Here is a 23,443-nt window from a genome sequence, read left to right as displayed (position 1 = left end):
GCAGCAAGTACCACGATATTAAAGCCTGATCAACTTTATATTTGGGAGTGTACTTCTGTAGCGGATATAAAAAACTTGATGAGACTTAAATTTGTACCTCTAGAGGAAAATGGAAAAACACGGATAGAAGTTGGAAAGTATGAAATTATAGTAAGATGCAGCGATAATCCATCTAGCATACGAATGAGTTTGGAGAAGCTGACGTTAGTGATGCGTGATCATAAGATAATATACGATGAACCAAAAAGAATACTTTGTAAAGATACACAGCTGAAACTAATAGATGAGTTTCATAACTCGACACATGGAGGACACTTAGGTGTCAGAAAAACGACCCTAAAAATTAAACAAAGATATATATGGAAAAATATGTATAAGATGATAAAGAGCTATGCCCTAAATTGCCCGCAATGCAAAATGAATAAACAAACGAGACACACGAAAGAACAATTTACACTGACCAATACACCAACAACGAGTTTTGAAACTGTCCGCGTTGCCACCTTTTCTATGCTCGATACTGAAATCATAGCTTTGGAGTCTTTCTATCCAACGTGCCAGCTGAGGTTCCCGAATGACATTACATTGAACTGCCAAAGACCGCCATTAACGCCAAAAGCTGTCTTTTCTTTGTCTTTCTCGGCGATCTCTACCTGGCAGTATCCACTCTGCAAATCAAGTGTGGAAAACCATGTTGTTCCGGCTAGTGTGTCCAACGTGTCATCAATGCGTGGAAGTGGATAACTGTCCGTCTTGGTGACATCATTTAACTTTCTGTAGTCCACGCAAAATCGGGTGCTTCCATCTTTTTTTGTTTTCTTTTTCTTTCTCGTTAACACTTCAGTACTCACTATCTTTCACACGATTACTTTTCCACTCTTCTGTCACTTCGATTGTTCCACCTGTTTATTTTCATTTATATACTTCTTTTTCTCCTTTCTTTTCACCAGCTTAACTTGTGTATTCACTTCTTTGTACTTTTATTCTTCATATTTCAATTTCAATTATAACTTTTGTCTTGTTTTCTTTGTTTTTCTCCTTGTTTGTTTACTATTTAGTTTCTCCTTCTTCATTTTCTCCTTTGATATAATTAAACTGAATTTGTATCTGGCAATGCCAGCATATGATGTTCGGAGATATGTTTAATAATCATATGTACATTGAATTTCACTACTCGTCGATAGATGGCGTTGATATTGATAGTAGGGGTGTTCACGTCTCATGACTACTCGTGTAGTATTAGTTCTCTTTCTTTTCTATAGTTTTAAGTTTTTCCCTTTTTACGGACAATTTAGATCGAAATGAGTGAAAAACGTAGCATGAGATCTAATGAGACTTTTGGAGACGATACGGTTTCAAGTGCGTCATCAACTTCTTCGAAGTCGTCTTTGAAGAATGGGCGATTGTGCATTCGAAGACTGTCGAAGAAAGACACACTGTCCGATATGGAGACCTTGCGACTGACGAACGCAAAGAGGTTGGTCGAGGAGCACCAGAGACGCATGGAGGGCTCGATAATACAAGCATCGACCAGTGTGACTGGGTCGCTGGTGCAGGCGATGAGGGATGTGGAAGTAGACGCCGAAGATCGGTCAGACGGCATTTCATTGTCTGATTCCTTCTTCTTTCTAAGGGTTAGAGAGGCCTTTAGATTGAGGCAGAAATTAGCGGGAAAGGCACATATGTCTGAGGGCGACAAAAGGCGGCTTTTTAAGGCAAATGCGACTAAGGGTTAGAGAGGCCTTTAGATTGAGGCAGAAATTAGCGGGAAAGGCAGATATGTCTGAGGGCGACAAAAGGCGGCTTTTTAAGGCAAATGCGACGATAAGGACGTGGGAGCTCACTAACAAGGAGATTATGGAAGGTAATATAAACTATGAAAATGGGTATGACCCTACATTGAACTTTCGCCCAACCACTTGCGCCGATTTAGCCATAGCTGAAGAGGGAGGCAAGAAAAGTAGGGTAGATGAGCCAAGCTCATCTTCCCTCACCCAGGCTAGGGGAAAGATAGATAGTACGGAGATATTGTGTGCGTCCAGTCCATTAGAGGCCTCGAAAGGAATGCCGAGCCTAGCTCGAAATCCCGCCGAGAAATCTAATGGATCTATAATTCCGGCAGAGGATTGTCACTAAACCCCGACTCCGAGGAAATTGGACGCCACAAGAGGAACAGGACGAAGGATACGAATTCTACGGAGGTCACTATGGTCAAAAAACCCCGAAAGGACCAGGGGAAGAATTTATATAACGAGGGCTGTATAAAGGTGGCAATAGTAGATGACTCTAATAGGGACAGGAAAATTAAGGAAGAGAATTGGAGAATACTGGAGAGTAAATTATTATTTGAGGTATCGGAAAGGATACGCCAAGAGGAGGATGATGCACCTTTTTTTGGCAACATACAGTCAAAGCAGGGGCATAAAATCCTACACTGCAAGACGGAGGAAACCCTTGTCTGGTTGAAGGGAGCCCTAGAGGGCTTGCAACTGTGGGAGGGAGCCAAACTAAGAGTCATTCCCGAAGAGGAAGTGAAGACACAACCCAGAGTGAGGGTCTTCATAACGGGGCCCATCTTGCCGCAAGATCGCCTACTAGGGTTGCTAAAGGCCCAAAACAGGAGGAATTACCCAACATACGACTGGGCGATATTGAAAATGGATCCCCCCACCGACGCAGGCAGAAATGTTGTCATGGCGGTGAACACGGAGACCTTGGAGAGGCTAGAGACAAACAGCCATCGATTCAGCGTAGGCCTTAGCAGCGCTATAGTAAGACCTATTAAGGGAGCGGAGGAAAGATTAAAAACAGGCCCTGTAAGTAAATGATGCTGAAGGCACTTCAAGTAAATTTGCATCATTGTGAGCTGGCTTCAACTAATCTTATCCTCCATTTACTTAGGAACGAAATAGATATCGCCCTGGTGCAGGAACCATGGATAAACAAAGGAGCGGTGATGGGACTGGAGTTACTATAACTATAAGAACTTTCATGCGAATATAAATAAAATAAGGACCTGTGTCCTGGTACAAAAGGATATAAAGTGTTTCTTTTTGAATCAATTCTGTGATAGAGATCAGACAGCACTGATCATAAGTATGGGAGCGAGACAATTAGTTGTGTCATCGGCCTACTTTTCGCACGATGATGATATCATGCCACCACCTCGTATTGCGAGAGAACTGGTGAGGTATTGCAAGGATAAAAACAGGGATTTTATAATTGGCTGTGACGCGAACGCCCATCACGAATTATGGGCTAGTATAGACACGAATTCCAGGGGGGAGAGTCTTATGGAATACTTTCTTGAAAATCAGTTAGTGGTGCATAACCGAGGAAAAGGACATACTTTCGAAACCCGTACGCGAAGGGAGGTGCTCGACCTGACATTCAGCAATCTTACAAGTAAGATTACAATATCGGACTGGAAAGTGTCCAAGGAAATGAGCTACTCGGACCATAAATATATAGAATTCAAGTTAGGAACAGGATATAGGAAATCTGCTGACGAAGGAGCAGGAGGATATATTGGAACAAATTCAGGCACCATTTGGTAAAGACGCCGACTTTGAGTATGGATAGAATGATTACCGGACCCGACGACATTGAAAGGGTGGCAAATGATTTGGAACACTGGCTGGCACGATCCTTTGTCAAGTCATGCCCCATCAGTCGACCACGTAACAGAAAGCACCAAGCCTGGTGGAACAAGGATCTTATGAACATCAGAAAGAAATCTCGGAAATTGTACAATGTGGCCAGGAAAAACGGCACTGAACAGGCATGGAATGAATATAAGTAATGTCTGAGAAAGTACAAAAAGGAAACAAGAAAGGCGAAAAGGAACGATTTCATCCGGGTGATAGAGGAACTATCTAATATAAAGGATACTGCAAGATTACGGAAACTTTTATCGAAACAGCTTAAGTTTAGTGGGAATTTGCAGAAACCAGATGGAACATGGACGGAATCACCTGAAGAAACACTAGATATGCTACTTGACACACATTTTCCAGAATGTGAGTTAAACATGGCACCGGCCCCGTGCAGTTTTAAAGATTTCGAGGGAGGAAGAGAGGAGGTCTCTGATATTATCACGAGACAAGGCATCAATTGGGCAATAAATATTTTTGGTCCTTATAAGTCTTCGGGACTGGACCGAATATATCCGTGTATGCTGCAGGAGTCTTTCGATATCCTGGGGGACACTTATGTGGGACTTTTCAGGGTGCCATTGGAGCACGGGTATATACCCAAGGCTTGGCGAAGGGTTAAAGTAATTTTTATTCCCAAAGCAGGTAGAATAGTATACGGAACAGCCAAAGACTTCAGAATGAATGCTATAAGCGAGATCGTAACGAACTGGATTGAGGCAATGCTACGCCATAGGAACATCGAAGCGGAATCGGCAGATGCTAAACGACAAGCGACTACAACGAGAGGACTTCCTCAGGGAGGAGTGATATCACCTCTGCTCTGGCTAATTATAGTGGATGAGATTCTTAGCGCCCTGAGTAATAGGGGCATAAAAGTGGTGGCGTACGCGGGTGACATTGTCATAATGGTCTCAGGCAAATTCTTGGATACGATCTCGGACGTGATGAGCGAGTCACTGAAGTCTCTAGCGGAATGGGCTAGTGGTGGTGGACTAGGAGTAAATCCAAGGAAAACGGAATTGGTGCTCTTTACAAGGAGTAAGAGACTGGATGGATACAAAGATCCGGAATTTCAGGGTACGAGACACTCGACACTCACGAAATCGGCACGTTACCTGGGGATTGTACTGGACTCGAGGCTAAATTGGCTCGAGAATGTAGCGGATCGTATGAAGAAGACCTATGCGGAATTATACGCGTGTCAGAAGCTTGTTGGGTTGCACACAGCTTGTACACAGCTGTAATAAGGCCAGTAGCTGTGTATGGATATCATGTCTGGTGGCCCATCACTAACCACCACAATCATATACAGAGATTGGGCAGGATAAATAGAACGGCCCATATCTACATGACCGGGGCGATGAGGAAAACGGCCACATCTGCACTGGAGGTATTGATGGGGATATGCCCACTGGACCTGCATATTAGGAGGACTGCGGAGGTCATACTGATCAGACTGAAGGGCCTGGACTCTTTGGAGAGCACGAGCTGTAGACACACTGAACTGATATTGTATGCCGGAGGACATATAAGAACGGACTATATGGCGTCATGGCACAGGTTTGAGAGTGACCTGGAATCAATTATCCCAAGCGTAGAGGACTGGGACGAAAACAGGATACACTTTGGGAATCTCAACATCTATACTGACGGCTCAAAAAGGACCGAGGGTGTAGGCAGCGGAATATACTGCAAGGAGTTAGAACTTAAGGAGTCCTTTAAGTTGGACGAACAATGCAGCATTTCCAGGCCGAGATATTTGCTATTGCAAAAGCTGCTGAACTTATATCGATGAGGCCGTTATTTAGATGCGATATCAGCATTTTCATCGATAGTCAGGCAGCTAGAAAGTCCCTGAGCAGTACGAACATAAGGTCAAAGGTGGTCAGCCGCTGTCGTAGAGAGCTTAGGGTTCTCACTGAACAGCATAATGTAACTCTGTGCTGGGTACCTGGAATGCTGGGAGCCCAGTATCTTGTTTCTTCTGAAAGATAGTGCTGGATACTGGCACAGGAAGTGAAAAGAATCTTCCGTAGCATCGGGGTCCAGACACCACCTACAAATGTCATCATTCGCTAGACCTATCCTTACCATGTGTTTCCCAAGGTGTTGTGTCCCGTTATGATGCCTATCATAGACCTTACATCCTCTCTCTGCAATGATATCAAGACTTCGGATTTCCTAATATTATTTTCGTCCCATATCAGTTTGGTTTGTTCATACCCAATAGAAGAAGCCCATCGTCTCTTCCATAAATCTTCATAGTTGCTGTTGATCCTGTAAATAAACAACGAGAGCGGAGGAAAAACGTCCGAAATGACGTTTTCCGTACCACCTGCGCCTTTCTTAGCCAATATATCTGCCTCTTCATTCCCAGCAATACCATAATGTCCAGGTACCCAGCACAGAGTTACATTATGCTGTTCAGTGAGAACCCTAAGCTCTCTACGACAGCGGCTGACCACCTTTGACCTTATGTTCGTACTGCTCAGGGCCTTTATAGCTGCCTGACTATCGATGAAAATGCTGATATCGCATCTAAATAACGGCCTCATCGATATAAGTTCAGCAGCTTTTGCAATAGCAAATATGTCGGCCTGGAAAATGCTGCATTGTTCGTCCAACTTAAAGGACTCCTTAAGTTCTAACTCCTTGCAGTATATTCCGCTGCCTACACCCTCGGTCCTTTTTGAGCCGTCAGTATAGATGTTGAGATTCCCAAAGTGTATCCTGTTTTCGTCCCAGTCCTCTACGCTTGGGATAATTGATTCCAGGTCACTCTCAAACATGTGCCATGACCCCATATAGTCCGTTCTTATATGTCGTCCGGCATACAATATCAGTTCAGTGTGTCTACAGCTCGTGCTCTCCAAAGAGTCCAGGCCTGATCAGTATGACCTCCGCAGTCCTCCTAATATGCAGGTCCAGTGGGCATATCCCCATCAATACCTCCAGTGCAGATGTGGCCGTTGTCCTCATCGCCCCGGTCATGTAGATAAGGGCCGTTCTATTTATCCTGCCCAATCTCTGTATATGATTGTGGTGGTTAGTGATGGGCCACCAGACATGGCATCCATACACAGCTACTGGCCTTATTACAGCTGTGTACAGCCAGTTGAAAAGGGACGGTTTCATTCCCCACCGCTCCCCAACAAGCTTCTGACACGCGTATAATGCCGCATAGGTCTTCTTCAAACGATCCGCTACATTCTCGAGCCAATTTAGCCTCTAGTCCAGTACAATCCCCAGGTAACGTGCCGATTTCGAGAGTGTCAATCTCGTACCCTGAAATTCTGGATCTTTGTATCCATCCAGTCTCTTTCTCCTTGTAAAGAGCACCAATTCCGTTTTCCTTGGATTTACTCCTAGTTCACCACCACTAGCCCATTCCGCTAGAGACTTCAGTGACTCGCTCATCACGTCCGAGATCGTATCCAAGAATTTTCCTGAGACCATTATGACAATGTCATCCGCGTACGCCACCACTTTTATGCCCCTATTACGCAGGGCGCTAAGAATCTCATCCACTATAATTAGCCAGAGCACAGGTGATATCACTCCTCCCTGAGGAAGTCCTCTCGTTGTAGTCGCTTGTCGTTTTGCATCTGCCAATTCCGCTTCGATGTTCCTATGGCGTAGCATTGCCTCAATCCAGTTCGTTACGATCTCGCTTATACCATTCATCTCCAGAGCATGTACTACTTTCTCGATTTTTGTGTTATTGAAGGCACCTTCAATATCCAGAAAAGCCGCCAATGTGTATTCTCCGTACGCTATCGATTTCTCAATATAATGCACTACAGAATGTAGCACAGATTCCACCGATTTACCCTTCAAATATGCATGTTGACAGCTTGACAGTCTCTTATCCAATTTATTCCTTAGATGGTTATCCAAGACTCTCTCTAGAGTCTTCAATAAGAATGATGTCAAGCTGATAGGTCTGAAGTCTTTGGCTGTTCCGTATACTATTCTACCTGCTTTGGGAATAAAAATTACTTTAACCCTTCGCCAAGCCTTGGGTATATACCCGTGCTCCAATGGCGCCCTGAAAAGTCCCTCATAAGTGTCCCCAGGATATCGAAAGACTCCTGCAGCATACACGGATATATTCGGTCCAGTCCTGGAGACTTATAAGGACCAAAAATATTTATTGCCCAATTGATGCCTTGTCTCGTGATAACATCAGAGACCTCCTCTCTTCCTCCCTCGAAATCTTTAAAACTGCACGGGGCCGGTGCCATGTTTAACTCACATTCTGGAAAATGTGTGTCAAGTAGCATATCTAGTGTTTCTTCTGGTGATTCCGTCCATGTTCCATCTGGTTTCTGCAAATTCCCACTTAACTTAGGCTGTTACGATAAAAGTTTCCGTAATCTTGCAGTATCCTTTATATTAGATAGTTCCTCTATCACCTGGATGAAATCGTTCCTTTTCGCCTTTCTTGTTTCCTTTTTGTACTTTCTCAGACATTCCTTATATTCATTCCATGCCTGTTCAGTGCCGTTTTTCCTGGCCACATTGTACAATTTCCTAGATTTCTTTCTGATGTTCATAAGATCCTTGTTCCACCAGGCTTGGTGCTTTCTGTTACGTGGTCGACTGATGGGGCATGACTTGACAAAGGATCGTGCCAGCCAGTGTTCCAAATCATTTGCCACCCTTTCAATATCGTCGGGTCAGGTAATCATTCTATCCATACTCAAAGTCGGCGCCTTTACCAAATGGTGCCTGAATTTGTTCCAATTTATCCTCCTTGGGTTTCTAAATTCGTCAGCAGATTTCCTATATCCTGTTCCTAACTTGAATTCTATATATTTATGGTCCGAGTAGCTCATTTCCTTGGACACTTTCCAGTCCGATATTGTAATCTTACTTGTAAGATTGCTGAATGTCAGGTCGAGCACCTCCCTTCGCGTACGGGTTTCGAAAGTATGTCCTTTTCCTCGGTTATGCACCACTAACTGATTTTCAAGAAAGTATTCCATAAGACTCTCCCCCCTGGAATTCGTGTCTATACTAGCCCATAATTCGTGATGGGCGTTCGCGTCACAGCCAATTATAAAATCCCTGTTTTTATCCTTGCAATACCTCACCAGTTCTCTCGCAATACGAGGTGGTGGCATGATATCATCATCGTGCGAAAAGTAGGCCGATGACACAACTAATTGTCTCGCTCCCATACTTATGATCAGTGCTGTCTGATCTCTATCACAGAATTGATTCAAAAAGAAACACTTTATATCCTTTTGTACCAGGACACAGGTCCTTATTTTATTTATATTCGCATGAAAGTTCTTAAGTTCTTATAGTAACTCCAGTCCCATCACCGCTCCTTTGTTTATCCATGGTTCCTGCACCAGGGCGATATCTATTTCGTTCCTAAGTAAATGGAGGATAAGATTAGTTGAAGCCAGCTCACAATGATGCAAATTTACTTGCAGTGCCTTCAGCATCATTTACTTACAGGGCCTGTTTTTAATCTTTCCTCCGCTCCCTTAATAGGTCTTACTATAGCGCTGCTAAGGCCTACGCTGAATCGATGGCTGTTTGTCTCTAGCCTCTCCAAGGTCTCCGTGTTCACCGCCATGACAACATTTCTGCCTGCGTCGGTGGGGGGATCCATTTTCAATATCGCCCAGTCGTATGTTGGGTAATTCCTCCTGTTTTGGGCCTTTAGCAACCCTAGTAGGCGATCTTGCGGCAAGATGGGCCCCGTTATGAAGACCCTCACTCTGGGTTGTGTCTTCACTTCCTCTTCGGGAATGACTCTTAGTTTGGCTCCCTCCCACAGTTGCAAGCCCTCTAGGGCTCCCTTCAGCCAGACAAGGGTTTCCTCCGTCTTGCAGTGTAGGATTTTATGCCCCTGCTTTGACTGTATGTTGCCAAAAAAAGGTGCATCATCCTCCTCTTGGCGTATCCTTTCCGATACCTCAAATAATAATTTACTCTCCAGTATTCTCCAATTCTCTTCCTTAATTTTCCTGTCCCTATTAGAGTCATCTACTATTGCCACCTTTATACAGCCCTCGTTATATAAATTCTTCCCCTGGTCCTTTCGGGGTTTTTTGACCATAGTGACCTCCGTAGAATTCGTATCCTTCGTCCTGTTCCTCTTGTGGCGTCCAATTTCCTCGGAGTCGGGGTTTAGTGACAATCCTCTGCCGGAATTATAGATCCATTAGATTTCTCGGCGGGATTTCGAGCTAGGCTCGGCATTCCTTTCGAGGCCTCTAATGGACTGGACGCACACAATATCTCAGTACTATCTATCTTTCCCCTAGCCTGGGTGAGGGAAGATGAGCTTGGCTCATCTACCCTACTTTTCTTGCCTCCCTCTTCAGCTATGGCTAAATCGGCGCAAGTGGTTGGGCGAAAGTTCAATGTAGGGTCATACCCATTTTCATAGTTTATATTACCTTCCATAATCTCCTTGTTAGTGAGCTCCCACGTCCTTATCGTCGCATTTGCCTTAAAAAGCCGCCTTTTGTCGCCCTCAGACATATCTGCCTTTCCCGCTAATTTCTGCCTCAATCTAAAGGCCTCTCTAACCCTTAGTCGCATTTGCCTTAAAAAGCCGCCTTTTGTCGCCCTCAGACATATCTGCCTTTCCCGCTAATTTCTGCCTCAATCTAAAGGCCTCTCTAACCCTTAGAAAGAAGAAGGAATCAGACAATGAAATGCCGTCTGACCGATCTTCGGCGTCTACTTCCACATCCCTCATCGCCTGCACCAGCGACCCAGTCACACTGGTCGATGCTTGTATTATCGAGCCCTCCAGGCGTCTCTGGTGCTCCTCGACCAACCTCTTTTCGTTCGTCAGTCGCAAGGTCTCCATATCGGACAGTGTGTCTTTCTTCGACAGTCTTCGAATGCACAATCGCGCATTCTTCAAAGATGACTTCGAAGAAGTTGATGACGCATTTGAAACCGTATCGTCTCCAAAAGTCTCATTAGATCTCATGCTACGATTTTCACTCATTTCGATCTAAATTGTCCGTAAAAAGGGAAAAAACTTAAAACTATAGAAAAGAAAGAGAACTAATACTACACGAGTAGTCATGAGACGTGAACACCCCTACTATCAATATCAACGCCATCTATCGACGAGTAGTGAAATTCAATGTACATATGATTATTAAACATATCTCCAAACATCATATGGTGGCATTGCCAGATACAAATTCAGTTTAATTAGATCAAAGGAGAAAATAAGGAAGGAGAAACTAAATAGTAAACAAACAAGGAGAAAAACAAAGAAAACAAGACAAAAGTTATAATTGAAATTGAAATATGAAGAATAAAAGTACAAAGAAGTGAATACACAAGTTAAGCTGGTGAAAAGAAAGGAGAAAAAGAAGTATATAAATGAAAATAAACAGGTGGAACAATCGAAGTGACAGAAGAGTGGAAAAGTAATCGTGTGAAAGATGGTGAGTACTGGAGTGTTAACGAGAAAGAAACAGAAAACAAATGAGAACAAAAACAATTTCCCCTGTAGACGGTGAAAAAGAGAGAGCCGATATCAAAAAAAACAACAAAACAAAAAGACAAAGCCGAAAAACGCCTCTGCCTTTGCTTTTGAGAAGAGAAATCAAGGAAGACCATCTGTTGTGAAGCATGAAATAAATACTACAGAGCAAAGACCAATAAAACAGGCCGCACGAAGTGTTCCATTTGCAAAACGAGATGAGGTACATAAGTTCGTAAAAGAAATGGCGGAAAGTGGTGTGATCGAGCCATCATCAAGTCCTTGGTGCTCACCAGTTGTACTAGTCAAAAAGAAAGATGGAAGCACCCGATTTTGCGTGGACTACAGAAAGTTAAATGATGTCACCAAGACGGACAGTTATCCACTTCCACGCATTGATGACACGTTGGACACACTAGCCGGAACAACATGGTTTTCCACACTTGATTTGCAGAGTGGATACTGGAAGGTAGAGATCGCCGAGAAAGACAAAGAAAAGACAGCTTTTGGCGTTAATGGCGGTCTTTGGCAGTTCAATGTAATGTCATTCGGGAACCTCAGCTGGCACGTTGGATAGAAAGACTCCAAAGCTATGATTTCAGTATCGAGCATAGAAAAGGTGGCAACGCGGACAGTTTCAAAACTCGTTGTTGGTGTTTTGGTCAGTGTAAATTGTTCTTTCGTGTGTCTCGTTTGTTTATTCATTTTGCATTGCGGGCAATTTAGGGCATAGCTCTTTATCATCTTATACATATTTTTCCATATATATCTTTGTTTAATTTTTAGGGTCGTTTTTCTGACACCTAAGTGTCCTCCATGTGTCGAGTTATGAAACTCATCTATTAGTTTCAGCTGTGTATCTTTACAAAGTATTCTTTTTGGTTCATCGTATATTATCTTATGATCACGCATCACTAACGTCAGCTTCTCCAAACTCATTCATATGCTAGATGGATTATCGCTGCATCTTACTATAATTTCATACTTTCCAACTTCTATCCGTGTTTTTCCATTTTCCTCTAGAGGTACAAATTTAAGTCTCATCAAGTTTTTTATATCCGCTACAGAAGTACACTCCCAAATATAAAGTTGATCAGGCTTTAATATCGTGGTACTTGCTGCAGTATTCATATCAGTGTTTTTCTCATGTGCAGTTTTCCTCTGCATGCTTCTTGTGATAGCTAATATCCTTCTTTCATTCTCAGCCTTATCAGGAATCATAGCTTTTAGTGCGTCACTGTTTAATACTATTCTAGATAACGCATCAGCATTTGTGTTCATTTTTCCTTTCTTGTAAATTATTTCAAAATCGTAATCGCTCAAATCCATTCTTATCCGTGTCATTTTTGACGATGGATTACTGTGCGTAAAAAGAGATACCAAAGGCCTGTGATCTGTGACCACATAGAACCTTCTGCCATATAAATAGGGTCTAAAGAAATTTATTCCCCAATGAATGGCCAACAATTGCTTTTCGATGATTGGTTTGTTTCTGCAGTGTAGCACTTGCATATGATATTGGTAAATCTGCACCAATCTCCCCTTGGGAAAGAACAGCGTCTGTAGCATCTGTAGTTAAAATAAATGGTTTCGTAAAATCCGGGTATTTAAGAATTTCTGGTTGTAAAAGCCTTTGCTTCAGTGCATTGCATTTGATACATTCTGACATTTCTCGCTCCATAAAAATTGATTATCCTTTTTCAGAAGCGCATTGACACCGCCATGACAACATTTCTGCCAGCGTCGGTGGGGGGATCCATTTTCAATATCGCCCAGTCGTATGTTGGGTAATTCCTCCTGTTTTGGGCCTTTAGCAACCCTAGTAGGCGATCTTGCGGCAAGATGGGCCCCGTTATGAAGACCCTCACTTTGGGTTGTGTCTTCACTTCCTCTTCGGGAATGACTCTTAGTTTGGCTCCTTCCCACAGTTGCAAGCCCTCTAGGGCTCCCTTCAGCCAGACAAGGGTTTCCTCCGTCTTGCAGTGTAGGATTTTATGCCCCTGCTTTGACTGTATGTTGCCAAAAAAAGGTGCATCATCCTCCTCTTGGCGTATCCTTTCCGATACCTCAAATAATAATTTACTCTCCAGTATTCTCCAATTCTCTTCCTTAATTTTCCTGTCCCTATTAGAGTCATCTACTATTGCCACCTTTATACAGCCCTCGTTATATAAATTCTTCCCCTGGTCCTTTCGGGGTTTTTTGACCATAGTGACCTCCGTAGAATTCGTATCCTTCGTCCTGTTCCTCTTGTGGCGTCCAATTTCCTCGGAGTCGGGGTTTAGTGACAATCCTCTGCCGGAATTATAGATCCATTAGATTTCTCGGCGGGATTTCGAGCTAGGCTCGGCATTCCTTTCGAGGCCTCTAATGGACTGGACGCACACAATATCTCCGTACTATCTATCTTTCCCCTAGCCTGGGTGAGGGAAGATGAGCTTGGCTCATCTACCCTACTTTTCTTGCCTCCCTCTTCAGCTATGGCTAAATCGGCGCAAGTGGTTGGGCGAAAGTTCAATGTAGGGTCATACCCATTTTCATAGTTTATATTACCTTCCATAATCTCCTTGTTAGTGAGCTCCCACGTCCTTATCGTCGCATTTGCCTTAAAAAGCCGCCTTTTGTCGCCCTCAGACATATCTGCCTTTCCCGCTAATTTCTGCCTCAATCTAAAGGCCTCTCTAACCCTTAGTCGCATTTGCCTTAAAAAGCCGCCTTTTGTCGCCCTCAGACATATCTGCCTTTCCCGCTAATTTCTGCCTCAATCTAAAGGCCTCTCTAACCCTTAGAAAGAAGAAGGAATCAGACAATGAAATGCCGTCTGACCGATCTTCGGCGTCTACTTCCACATCCCTCATCGCCTGCACCAGCGACCCAGTCACACTGGTCGATGCTTGTATTATCGAGCCCTCCAGGCGTCTCTGGTGCTCCTCGACCAACCTCTTTTCGTTCGTCAGTCGCAAGGTCTCCATATCGGACAGTGTGTCTTTCTTCGACAGTCTTCGAATGCACAATCGCGCATTCTTCAAAGATGACTTCGAAGAAGTTGATGACGCATTTGAAACCGTATCGTCTCCAAAAGTCTCATTAGATCTCATGCTACGATTTTCACTCATTTCGATCTAAATTGTCCGTAAAAAGGGAAAAAACTTAAAACTATAGAAAAGAAAGAGAACTAATACTACACGAGTAGTCATGAGACGTGAACACCCCTACTATCAATATCAACGCCATCTATCGACGAGTAGTGAAATTCAATGTACATATGATTATTAAACATATCTCCAAACATCATATGGTGGCATTGCCAGATACAAATTCAGTTTAATTAGATCAAAGGAGAAAATAAGGAAGGAGAAACTAAATAGTAAACAAACAAGGAGAAAAACAAAGAAAACAAGACAAAAGTTATAATTGAAATTGAAATATGAAGAATAAAAGTACAAAGAAGTGAATACACAAGTTAAGCTGGTGAAAAGAAAGGAGAAAAAGAAGTATATAAATGAAAATAAACAGGTGGAACAATCGAAGTGACAGAAGAGTGGAAAAGTAATCGTGTGAAAGATGGTGAGTACTGGAGTGTTAACGAGAAAGAAACAGAAAACAAATGAGAACAAAAACAATTTCCCCTGTAGACGGTGAAAAAGAGAGAGCCGATATCAAAAAAAACAACAAAACAAAAAGACAAAGCCGAAAAACGCCTCTGCCTTTGCTTTTGAGAAGAGAAATCAAGGAAGACCATCTGTTGTGAAGCATGAAATAAATACTACAGAGCAAAGACCAATAAAACAGGCCGCACGAAGTGTTCCATTTGCAAAACGAGATGAGGTACATAAGTTCGTAAAAGAAATGGCGGAAAGTGGTGTGATCGAGCCATCATCAAGTCCTTGGTGCTCACCAGTTGTACTAGTCAAAAAGAAAGATGGAAGCACCCGATTTTGCGTGGACTACAGAAAGTTAAATGATGTCACCAAGACGGACAGTTATCCACTTCCACGCATTGATGACACGTTGGACACACTAGCCGGAACAACATGGTTTTCCACACTTGATTTGCAGAGTGGATACTGGCAGGTAGAGATCGCCGAGAAAGACAAAGAAAAGACAGCTTTTGGCGTTAATGGCGGTCTTTGGCAGTTCAATGTAATGTCATTCGGGAACCTCAGCTGGCACGTTGGATAGAAAGACTCCAAAGCTATGATTTCAGTATCGAGCATAGAAAAGGTGGCAACGCGGACAGTTTCAAAACTCGTTGTTGGTGTATTGGTCAGTGTAAATTGTTCTTTCGTGTGTCTCGTTTGTTTATTCATTTTGCATTGCGGGCAATTTAGGGCATATCTCTTTATCATCTTATACATATTTTTCCATATATATCTTTGTTTAATTTTTAGGGTCGTTTTTCTGACACCTAAGTGTCCTCCATGTGTCGAGTTATGAAACTCATCTATTAGTTTCAGCTGTGTATCTTTACAAAGTATTCTTTTTGGTTCATCGTATATTATCTTATGATCACGCATCACTAACGTCAGCTTCTCCAAACTCATTCGTATGCTAGATGGATTATCGCTGCATCTTACTATAATTTCATACTTTCCAACTTCTATCCGTGTTTTTCCATTTTCCTCTAGAGGTACAAATTTAAGTCTCATCAAGTTTTTTATATCCGCTACAGAAGTACACTCCCAAATATAAAGTTGATCAGGCTTTAATATCGTGGTACTTGCTGCAGTATTCATATCAGTGTTTTTCTCATGTGCAGTTTTCCTCTGCATGCTTCTTGTGATAGCTAATATCCTTCTTTCATTCTCAGCCTTATCAGGAATCATAGCTTTTAGTGCGTCACTGTTTAATACTATTCTAGATAACGCATCAGCATTTGTGTTCATTTTTCCTTTCTTGTAAATTATTTCAAAATCGTAATCGCTCAAATCCATTCTTATCCGTGTCATTTTTGACGATGGATTACTGTGCGTAAAAAGAGATACCAAAGGCCTGTGATCTGTGACCACATAGAACCTTCTGCCATATAAATAGGGTCTAAAGAAATTTATTCCCCAATGAATGGCCAACAATTGCTTTTCGATGATTGGTTTGTTTCTGCAGTGTAGCACTTGCATATGATATTGGTAAATCTGCACCAATCTCCCCTTGGGAAAGAACAGCGTCTGTAGCATCTGTAGTTAAAATAAATGGTTTCGTAAAATCCGGGTATTTAAGAATTTCTGGTTGTAAAAGCCTTTGCTTCAGTGCATTGCATTTGATACATTCTGACATTTCTCGCTCCATAAAAATTGATTATCCTTTTTCAGAAGCGCATTGAGGGGTCTAGCTATATCGGCAAACTGCGGAATAAATCTGCGGTATTTAATAGTTGCAAAACGCAACAAATCTTCTTACTTCATCTGCATTTATTGGTATGGGATAGTTTTTTATTGCTTCATCCTTCGCAGGGTCTGTTTTCACGCCTGATTCTGTTTTCACAGCTGATTCATCCAATCCGCTTAAAGCAATCGTCGGCATTCTCTGAAAGCTGTTGGACGAAATTGTTAATACAAATGGCAAGCGTTTAAATTGGAAATGCCCATTCCCTGTCGAAAAAGCCGTGAGTGGTCTGGAATCCTTGTGCAGACCTATCTGGTGAAAAGAACTCGTCATGTCCAGTGTTGAGAAATATTTTGCTCTGCCGAGTCTATCCAACACATCCTCAATTCGTGTCAATGGAAATTTATCATTCACGATCTTGTTATTAAGCTTTCTGAAATCCACTACCAGACGCCATTTCTTTGTTCCATCTGTAGATTTTTTCGGAACTACCAGCAATGGTGAATTATAAGGGCTGGTGTAATCTTCAATGATGTCATCATTCCTCATTTGCTCGACTTGCTTATATATTTCATCCATCTTTGTGTGGGGAAGACGATAATTTTTTATAAAAACTGGAGAATCATTAGTGGTTTGCATTTGTTGAGTATAAAAATTATTTATACTCAATCCCCAGGAAGATGGAAAACTTCTTCAAATTCTTTAAAAATTTCAATAATTGACTCTCTGGAATCAGGATCACATGTTCCAATATCAACATTGGCCAATAAAGTTTCAATTCTTTCAGGATTACGTGACTTCGAATGAGTAGCATAGCAAATGTCATATTCACTTAAAGGATGTATTTCACAATCAATGCTTCCAATCTTCACTGCTGCATCTGTAGTCATCACATGTATCCTCAGTATCCTCACATGTTTCATGCCTTTAGCAGGTATTATACTATTTGCTAAGAAAACTCCTTCTGCCAACCTTTTATTTAATACAATACTATTTTCTCTCACATCCACACTTATTGGAAAAATAATTTCTGAACGTGCTGATATAATGGTGGCGCTTTGATTAATCGGTCTCGTATTCATGGGTAATATGATTTCATCATCATCGATGTTAAACGAAATAGTGTATGTTTCAAAGTCTATTTTACACAAGTATCTTGTCAGAATATCTCTCCCGATAATGCCATCTGTTGGGATTGGAAATTTCTCATCCACAATATAAAACTTGTCATCCAAAACAAATCTTTCAATATGTAAATTCAATGTTGTAGTACCAATACACTGTACTACGTCTTCAGTAATGCCAGTGAGTTTCACGGTTTCACTTTGATTTATATTGCCAAAATTGTGTTTTTTGCAAATTGAAACATCAGCCCCCGTGTCAATCAAAAATCTTAATTCTTTATCAATATTGCCACATTTTATAGATAAAAATGCGCTAGATTTTGCTGATATATCAAAAATTCTTACATTTGGAGCTCCATTGTCCGGCCTTCGTAGTTTCCCTCATCAGTTGAATAAGGAAATGCTCGAAAAGTACGGATAGGTCTAGCGAATGATGACATTTGTAGGTGGTGTCTGGACCCCGATGCTACGGAAGATTCTTTTCACTTCCTGTGCCAGTGTCCAGCACTATCTTTCAGAAGAAACAAGATACTGGGCTCTTATTTCTTTCAGACTATGACCGACTTGCGAGTATGCAGTATGAGGAATATCCTCGTCTCCATCAAGTCTTCGGGGTGGAGGAACTAGGCGCGTCCAAAGGATACATTATCATACGATAGACTCATTCCGGCCGGAAGTAGACGGAAACGAGGAGGAAGATGGAAAGAAGTTGGAGGTATCGCAATGGACCAACTATGGTCTAAGTGGACACAAACCCGCAAGTTCGGATTCGTGTCAGCCTCCATAACCTAACCTAACCTAACCTATATATATATATATATATATATATATATATATATATATATATATATATATATATATATATATATATATATATATATATATATATATATATATATATATATATATATATATATATATATATATATATATATATATATATATATATATATATATATCCCATTTCACACACAACGCATTCTTTCGCTACAATCCCTACATTTTCCGTATACTTCGAGGACGCGTCCTCAAAGACACCAAAGCGTATATGAAAAATATATGGGCAATCGTGTTGCCACACTTTTGTACACGTTTTCATTTTAACACGCCTTTGATTTTATAGCGTGTCAACACATCCATAGCGAAAGTCGGTAGGCGATATCACATACATTTCTTATGGAGGACGACTTTGTTACCGAACAACAACAGAGGTTCGCGACGAAAAACCAACATTCAAAAAGTTGTAACTCAATCAAAATTATTTTGAAGAATATAAATCTCAAATGAGGGCATATTTTCGTATTTCAAACGAAAGGAATTTGATTTTGAAAACAAATAACTTCATATTTTGTAGTCGAGTAAGAGTCGAACACATGAATTTAAAATTTTCAAGTCAAAAATTTAAAATATATATTTTTAAAGTTGGTATTAAGTACGAGTTTATCCGCTAAAATCAAAAATAGATCAGTAAAAAGTATAAAAGTTACTTCTTTGATGAAAATTTTATTATAATTTGATTGGGAATATCAACTTTTTCACAAACTAGATATTGTTTAAAATGGATTACTAAACGATATTAACTTGCAAAAGTAGAAACTCCCAAACTGATTCGAGTGATTTTTTACTTACGAATGGATTTTGTACCATAATGTGGATTTTTTCACTAAAAAAAGTGAACCCTAAATTTTATTAAAGCCGATTTAATTCTTTTTTAGTCCATGGAATTATTTCGTTTCAAGAAAGTTTCAACGACTTTAATAATTATTTGCGTACGTTTGTTAAATTAAATAATACAGAGGAAAACATTATACACAAATGAAGCATTAAGATTTACTAAATTCGTGTATCTCCCAAAAAAAGTTCAGAATTTCTTAATATTTGTAAATTTTACAATGATCCCACTAAAGACATTCTTGCAATTTGTAACTCAATGTTTTTCCTTCAAACTACAAAAATTTCTTTAACATTTAAAAAAATGAATTATGTCTAATAAATTTTCATGAATTAAAATTATGTACTTATTTTTGTGAAATCTGCGTGACATTTGCGTTTCTAATAGAGTTTAGTTAAAATTTTCTTAAATTAATATATTTTTTTATAAAACTAGCTAAAATTTTCTTTCCGGGTGGGTTTACTGTTTAGGGTTTTATTGTTACTTGGTGGGGAATGACCCAAAGCAACAATTGAAAAAGTTTATATTCGTTGAAATGAATTATTAAAGAAAAGTGAAATTGAATAAATGACTATTTTGGTGCGATGGAGCGATTTAATACAGGCCTTAAAAAACGCAACGATCTAAAGAATTAATTCAAATAAAAATCTGGGTAAAAATTTGATTAAAAATTACATTTGTTTAAAAAATTTAATTTGAAATGAAAAAGGTTTCATTTGATTTGTAAAAGTTTTCTTTTACTTAAAAAAGATTCATTTCGTTTACTTCAGGTTTCATTTGAAATTCCATCAGATCGAAATTAAAATTGAAAAACATTTATTGATTTTGTCACATTTGTTGAAATTATATTAAAAATAACAACTATGAAAATTAGCTATTTTTCAGCACGGAAATTGAACATTGTACTAATCTGACCAGAACTGTGACAGAACAGAATACAGAATGGATACTACACGGATGAAAAAGACTGTTTTTCATATGTTTGGCTATAAACATTATATGTTTGGAACACAAATTTTTAAACACAATATTTTTGAGTGCAAGCATATAATGTTCATAAACTAGCATAACATGTTTGGGACATATATGTTAATATGTTAGAAGATATTATGTTTGGGACATAAAATGTTTGTAAATATAATATGCTTGGATGCAAACATATATTAATTTAGAAATAGCCTATAAACATATATGTGTTTGGTAGCTTGGAGCGCTATTTAACAGGGAGCGATATTGAATTAAGTTGGTGGTTGTTGCTTGTTAATACAAAATTAACATTTTATTTTTCCTTGGGCAATTGATCAGCTACTTCTTTGATCCTTACAAACTGTGTGGTCCGCTGTTCGAATCCCCGTCCGGCAAAAGGTAAAATTAAAATAAAAAAAATCATACAATTGGATAATTTCTTCTACAATGTTTGTATTACAGAAAAAGGTGCTAAGAACTAAAAAATCTCGTGGAAGTGAGAAAGAAGTGGGGGAATATACAATTGGGCAGAAACAAAATTTTGAGCATTCAGGTCGAAAACCTATGTTGTTAGCACCTATATTATCTGTTTATTTTCATAATTCATTATGATTGTAAATATATAAATAAATAAATAAAATTTTGAGCACAATATTGTTTGGGAGAATTTTTTTTAAGCATATAATATTTTTGGGTGCAAAATGCTTCCAAACATATTATATGTTCATATAATAACATATTGTTTTTTGGAAGACAACATTATTGAATTTGGATGCAAAAATACAAAATGTTTGGAACTTAGACTACCCAAACATATATTGTTTAGACCAATATGCTTTCAAACATATTATATGTTGGAAGAGATCAAACATATAACTGTTTGGGCAATACCCAAAAATGTATATGCTTGAAGCAAAATATGTTTGGGAGTATATGTTACAGAAGCGATTTTTTGTGAGCGTGTACGTGGCGAGCATTTTGTGGAAGAATGCTGTTATAATGACATTCCACCCAGTAATGGGAATGGTAAAGTAATTTTATTTGCAAGTACTTAAATGAAGCCAGAGGCATCCCAGCAAAAAAAATGGATCACTATTTCAGCAGGATTGTAAGGGAGAGAGGCAGTACCAACTGCTTACAAAACAACCGAATCAGCGCTAATTTTTGTGGGCTGTCCCGATTTAGAGCAGCTTCTACATAGCGCTGATATAATTGCTCATTTTATTAGAAATATTGCTCAGAAGTGATATATAATCTTGAGTATAGGATTGTTGGCGTGAAGGAAACAGCACTACCTTTCATGCATCTAAACTGCAGTGCAAAATTATAGCCGCATTCCATTTTTTGTGTTTTCGTATGTATTAATGTGCAAGAAAATATCCAATGGCTATAAATTTTAGACAGTGTTAATATAACAACAATGAAATAGGTTTTATACAAAATTGTTAATTTTATTTTAAGTTAAAACAAAAAAAATATTTTTCTTGTAGACGCATCTTCAACAAAATTATAAAATAAATATAAAATTATTGTAAAATATTGTTCGGACTCAAAACTCAATGCTTCTTCACGAAGGGCAATCATTTTTACAATTTCAATTTCTGTTAAATAAATACTACGCGCAATATGAAAATTATAACTTAAGTGATGTCAAAGAACTTTATTCTGTGTTATGAAGCTTCACAAGCGAAAAAATACATACCAGACTGTACAACAAACAACGCGGCTATGTTTTTAACACTGAGGCTATAATTACACTCGAAACAAATCGCTTCTCTAACACATGTTCCAAACATATTTAGCAGGAAGCACATATATTATTGGATACTGCCGAAACATGTTTGGAAGCATTTTGAGCCCAAAAATATTGTATGCTTGGAAGAATTACCCCAAAGAAGATTGTGCTCATTCCCTCACATAATTTTCACTTCCACGATTTTTTTTAGTTCTTGGCACCTTTTTCTGTAATACAAATAATGTTGAAGAAATTATTCAATTTTATAATATTACCTTTCGCCTGGACGGAGAATCGAACCGAGGACCATACAGTTTGTAAGCAAACACACTATCCACTGGGCTACGTAGTTGCTATGGTCATCAGTAGACAATTATCGTTATAAGTTATATTTATATAGCATAACAGAAACTTACATTTGTTTGCCACGTGGAGCAATGGTTAGCATGTCCGCCTTGCATGCAAAGGGTCGTGGGTTCAATCCTTGCTCCGACCGAATACCATTTTTTTTTTTAATTTACTTATTTATATTTATACTATATTAATTTTTTATAATGAAACTTCGAAATGTGGGCTATTAAAGACTTACAGTCAGAGAAGAACAGTGCTTGAAATAAACGAAATGGACTGAGCTTTTGGATAAAATAGGATTTTATTGTTGTGAAAATACCAATTTTGTAACAAAAAAATTTTTTTGGTATAAAAGTTTGAAATTTTGGAAGGAATTCAAAAACTCTCACAAAAGAAGAACGTGGAGTCGAGTATAAATATACATAAACAATTTTATAATATACACATAAATTTATTTAGGCGTGAACAATTTTTTACTAGCATTTAACACAATTTTAAATGCATTTAAAATTTATCGTATTTTATACTTAATTTCATTTTTACCTTTAAGGCCAGTGTTAAGTTGGCATTATCGCTCTAAAATGACCATGTTTGCCTTTTACTTGTCTTTAATAATTCATTTTAAAGAAAAAAAACTTTTTCATTTGTTGCTTTGGATCATTCCCCACCAAGTTATAATACCATTTCCCAAAAAAGTTATAACGTTATTCAAACGTTATAACTTATTGCCCGCTTTTATATTTGAAGGTGTCCGTCAACTCCTTTTGGACTACTTATTAATAAAGAGGAACTAAACTTTGTTTTTATACATTTTACTGTTTAATTTTTCACTATTTCCTCCTTTTTTCATTTTACTGTCCCAATTCTAAAAAGAGCATAGTACCCTTTCGTTACTTTTATGATAATTACTTTTAGAATTATTGTATATTTTCAACCGTTTCTTTTTAATTTTCTTTGCCTGAATATTTTGACTTACTCCTCGTACGTTCCGATTTCTTTTAACGAACCAAGAAAAAATTTTGCCCATAATGCCAAAATGATAAACAAAACACATGTCAACACATACATAAAATGCTGCTCTCAAGACGAAAACACATGCTGTTTTCTTTTTTCAAATGTCTATTCCCTTGGTTCCGAATGTCTATT

At 39.3% G+C, this 23,443-nt stretch overlaps 4 protein-coding genes across 4 annotated transcripts; 2 read left to right on the top strand and 2 right to left on the bottom strand.

Moving 5' to 3' along the window:
• Window positions 1–2,207: 2,207 nt before the first annotated feature.
• LOC142224741 (uncharacterized) lies at window positions 2,208–3,003 on the top strand. Its single transcript, XM_075294526.1, has 2 exons — window positions 2,208–2,816; window positions 2,902–3,003. Exons 1-2 carry the CDS (start codon window positions 2,208–2,210, stop codon window positions 3,001–3,003), a joined length of 711 nt encoding a protein of 236 aa, XP_075150641.1.
• Window positions 3,004–3,098: 95 nt separating this feature from the next.
• Window positions 3,099–3,557, top strand: LOC142224740 (uncharacterized). The gene has a single exon (XM_075294525.1). The coding sequence runs from the start codon at window positions 3,099–3,101 to the stop codon at window positions 3,555–3,557; it is 459 nt and encodes a 152-aa protein (XP_075150640.1).
• Window positions 3,558–8,954: 5,397 nt separating this feature from the next.
• On the bottom strand, window positions 8,955–9,732 carry LOC142224738 (uncharacterized). The gene is made up of 2 exons (XM_075294524.1): window positions 9,124–9,732; window positions 8,955–9,038 (listed from the first exon to the last, which is right to left on the bottom strand). The coding sequence occupies exons 1-2, from the start codon at window positions 9,730–9,732 to the stop codon at window positions 8,955–8,957; spliced, it is 693 nt and encodes a 230-aa protein (XP_075150639.1).
• A 3,095-nt stretch (window positions 9,733–12,827) lies between these two features.
• On the bottom strand, window positions 12,828–13,337 carry LOC142224737 (uncharacterized). Its single transcript, XM_075294523.1, has one exon. The coding sequence runs from the start codon at window positions 13,335–13,337 to the stop codon at window positions 12,828–12,830; it is 510 nt and encodes a 169-aa protein (XP_075150638.1).
• Window positions 13,338–23,443: the final 10,106 nt, after the last annotated feature.

Source organism: Haematobia irritans, chromosome 2, assembly GCF_050003625.1.
Source record: "Haematobia irritans isolate KBUSLIRL chromosome 2, ASM5000362v1, whole genome shotgun sequence".
Lineage (NCBI taxonomy): Eukaryota > Metazoa > Arthropoda > Insecta > Diptera > Muscidae > Haematobia > Haematobia irritans.
The sequence above is the reverse complement of the archived record's forward strand: the minus strand, read 5'-3'. Positions and strand labels throughout refer to the sequence as shown.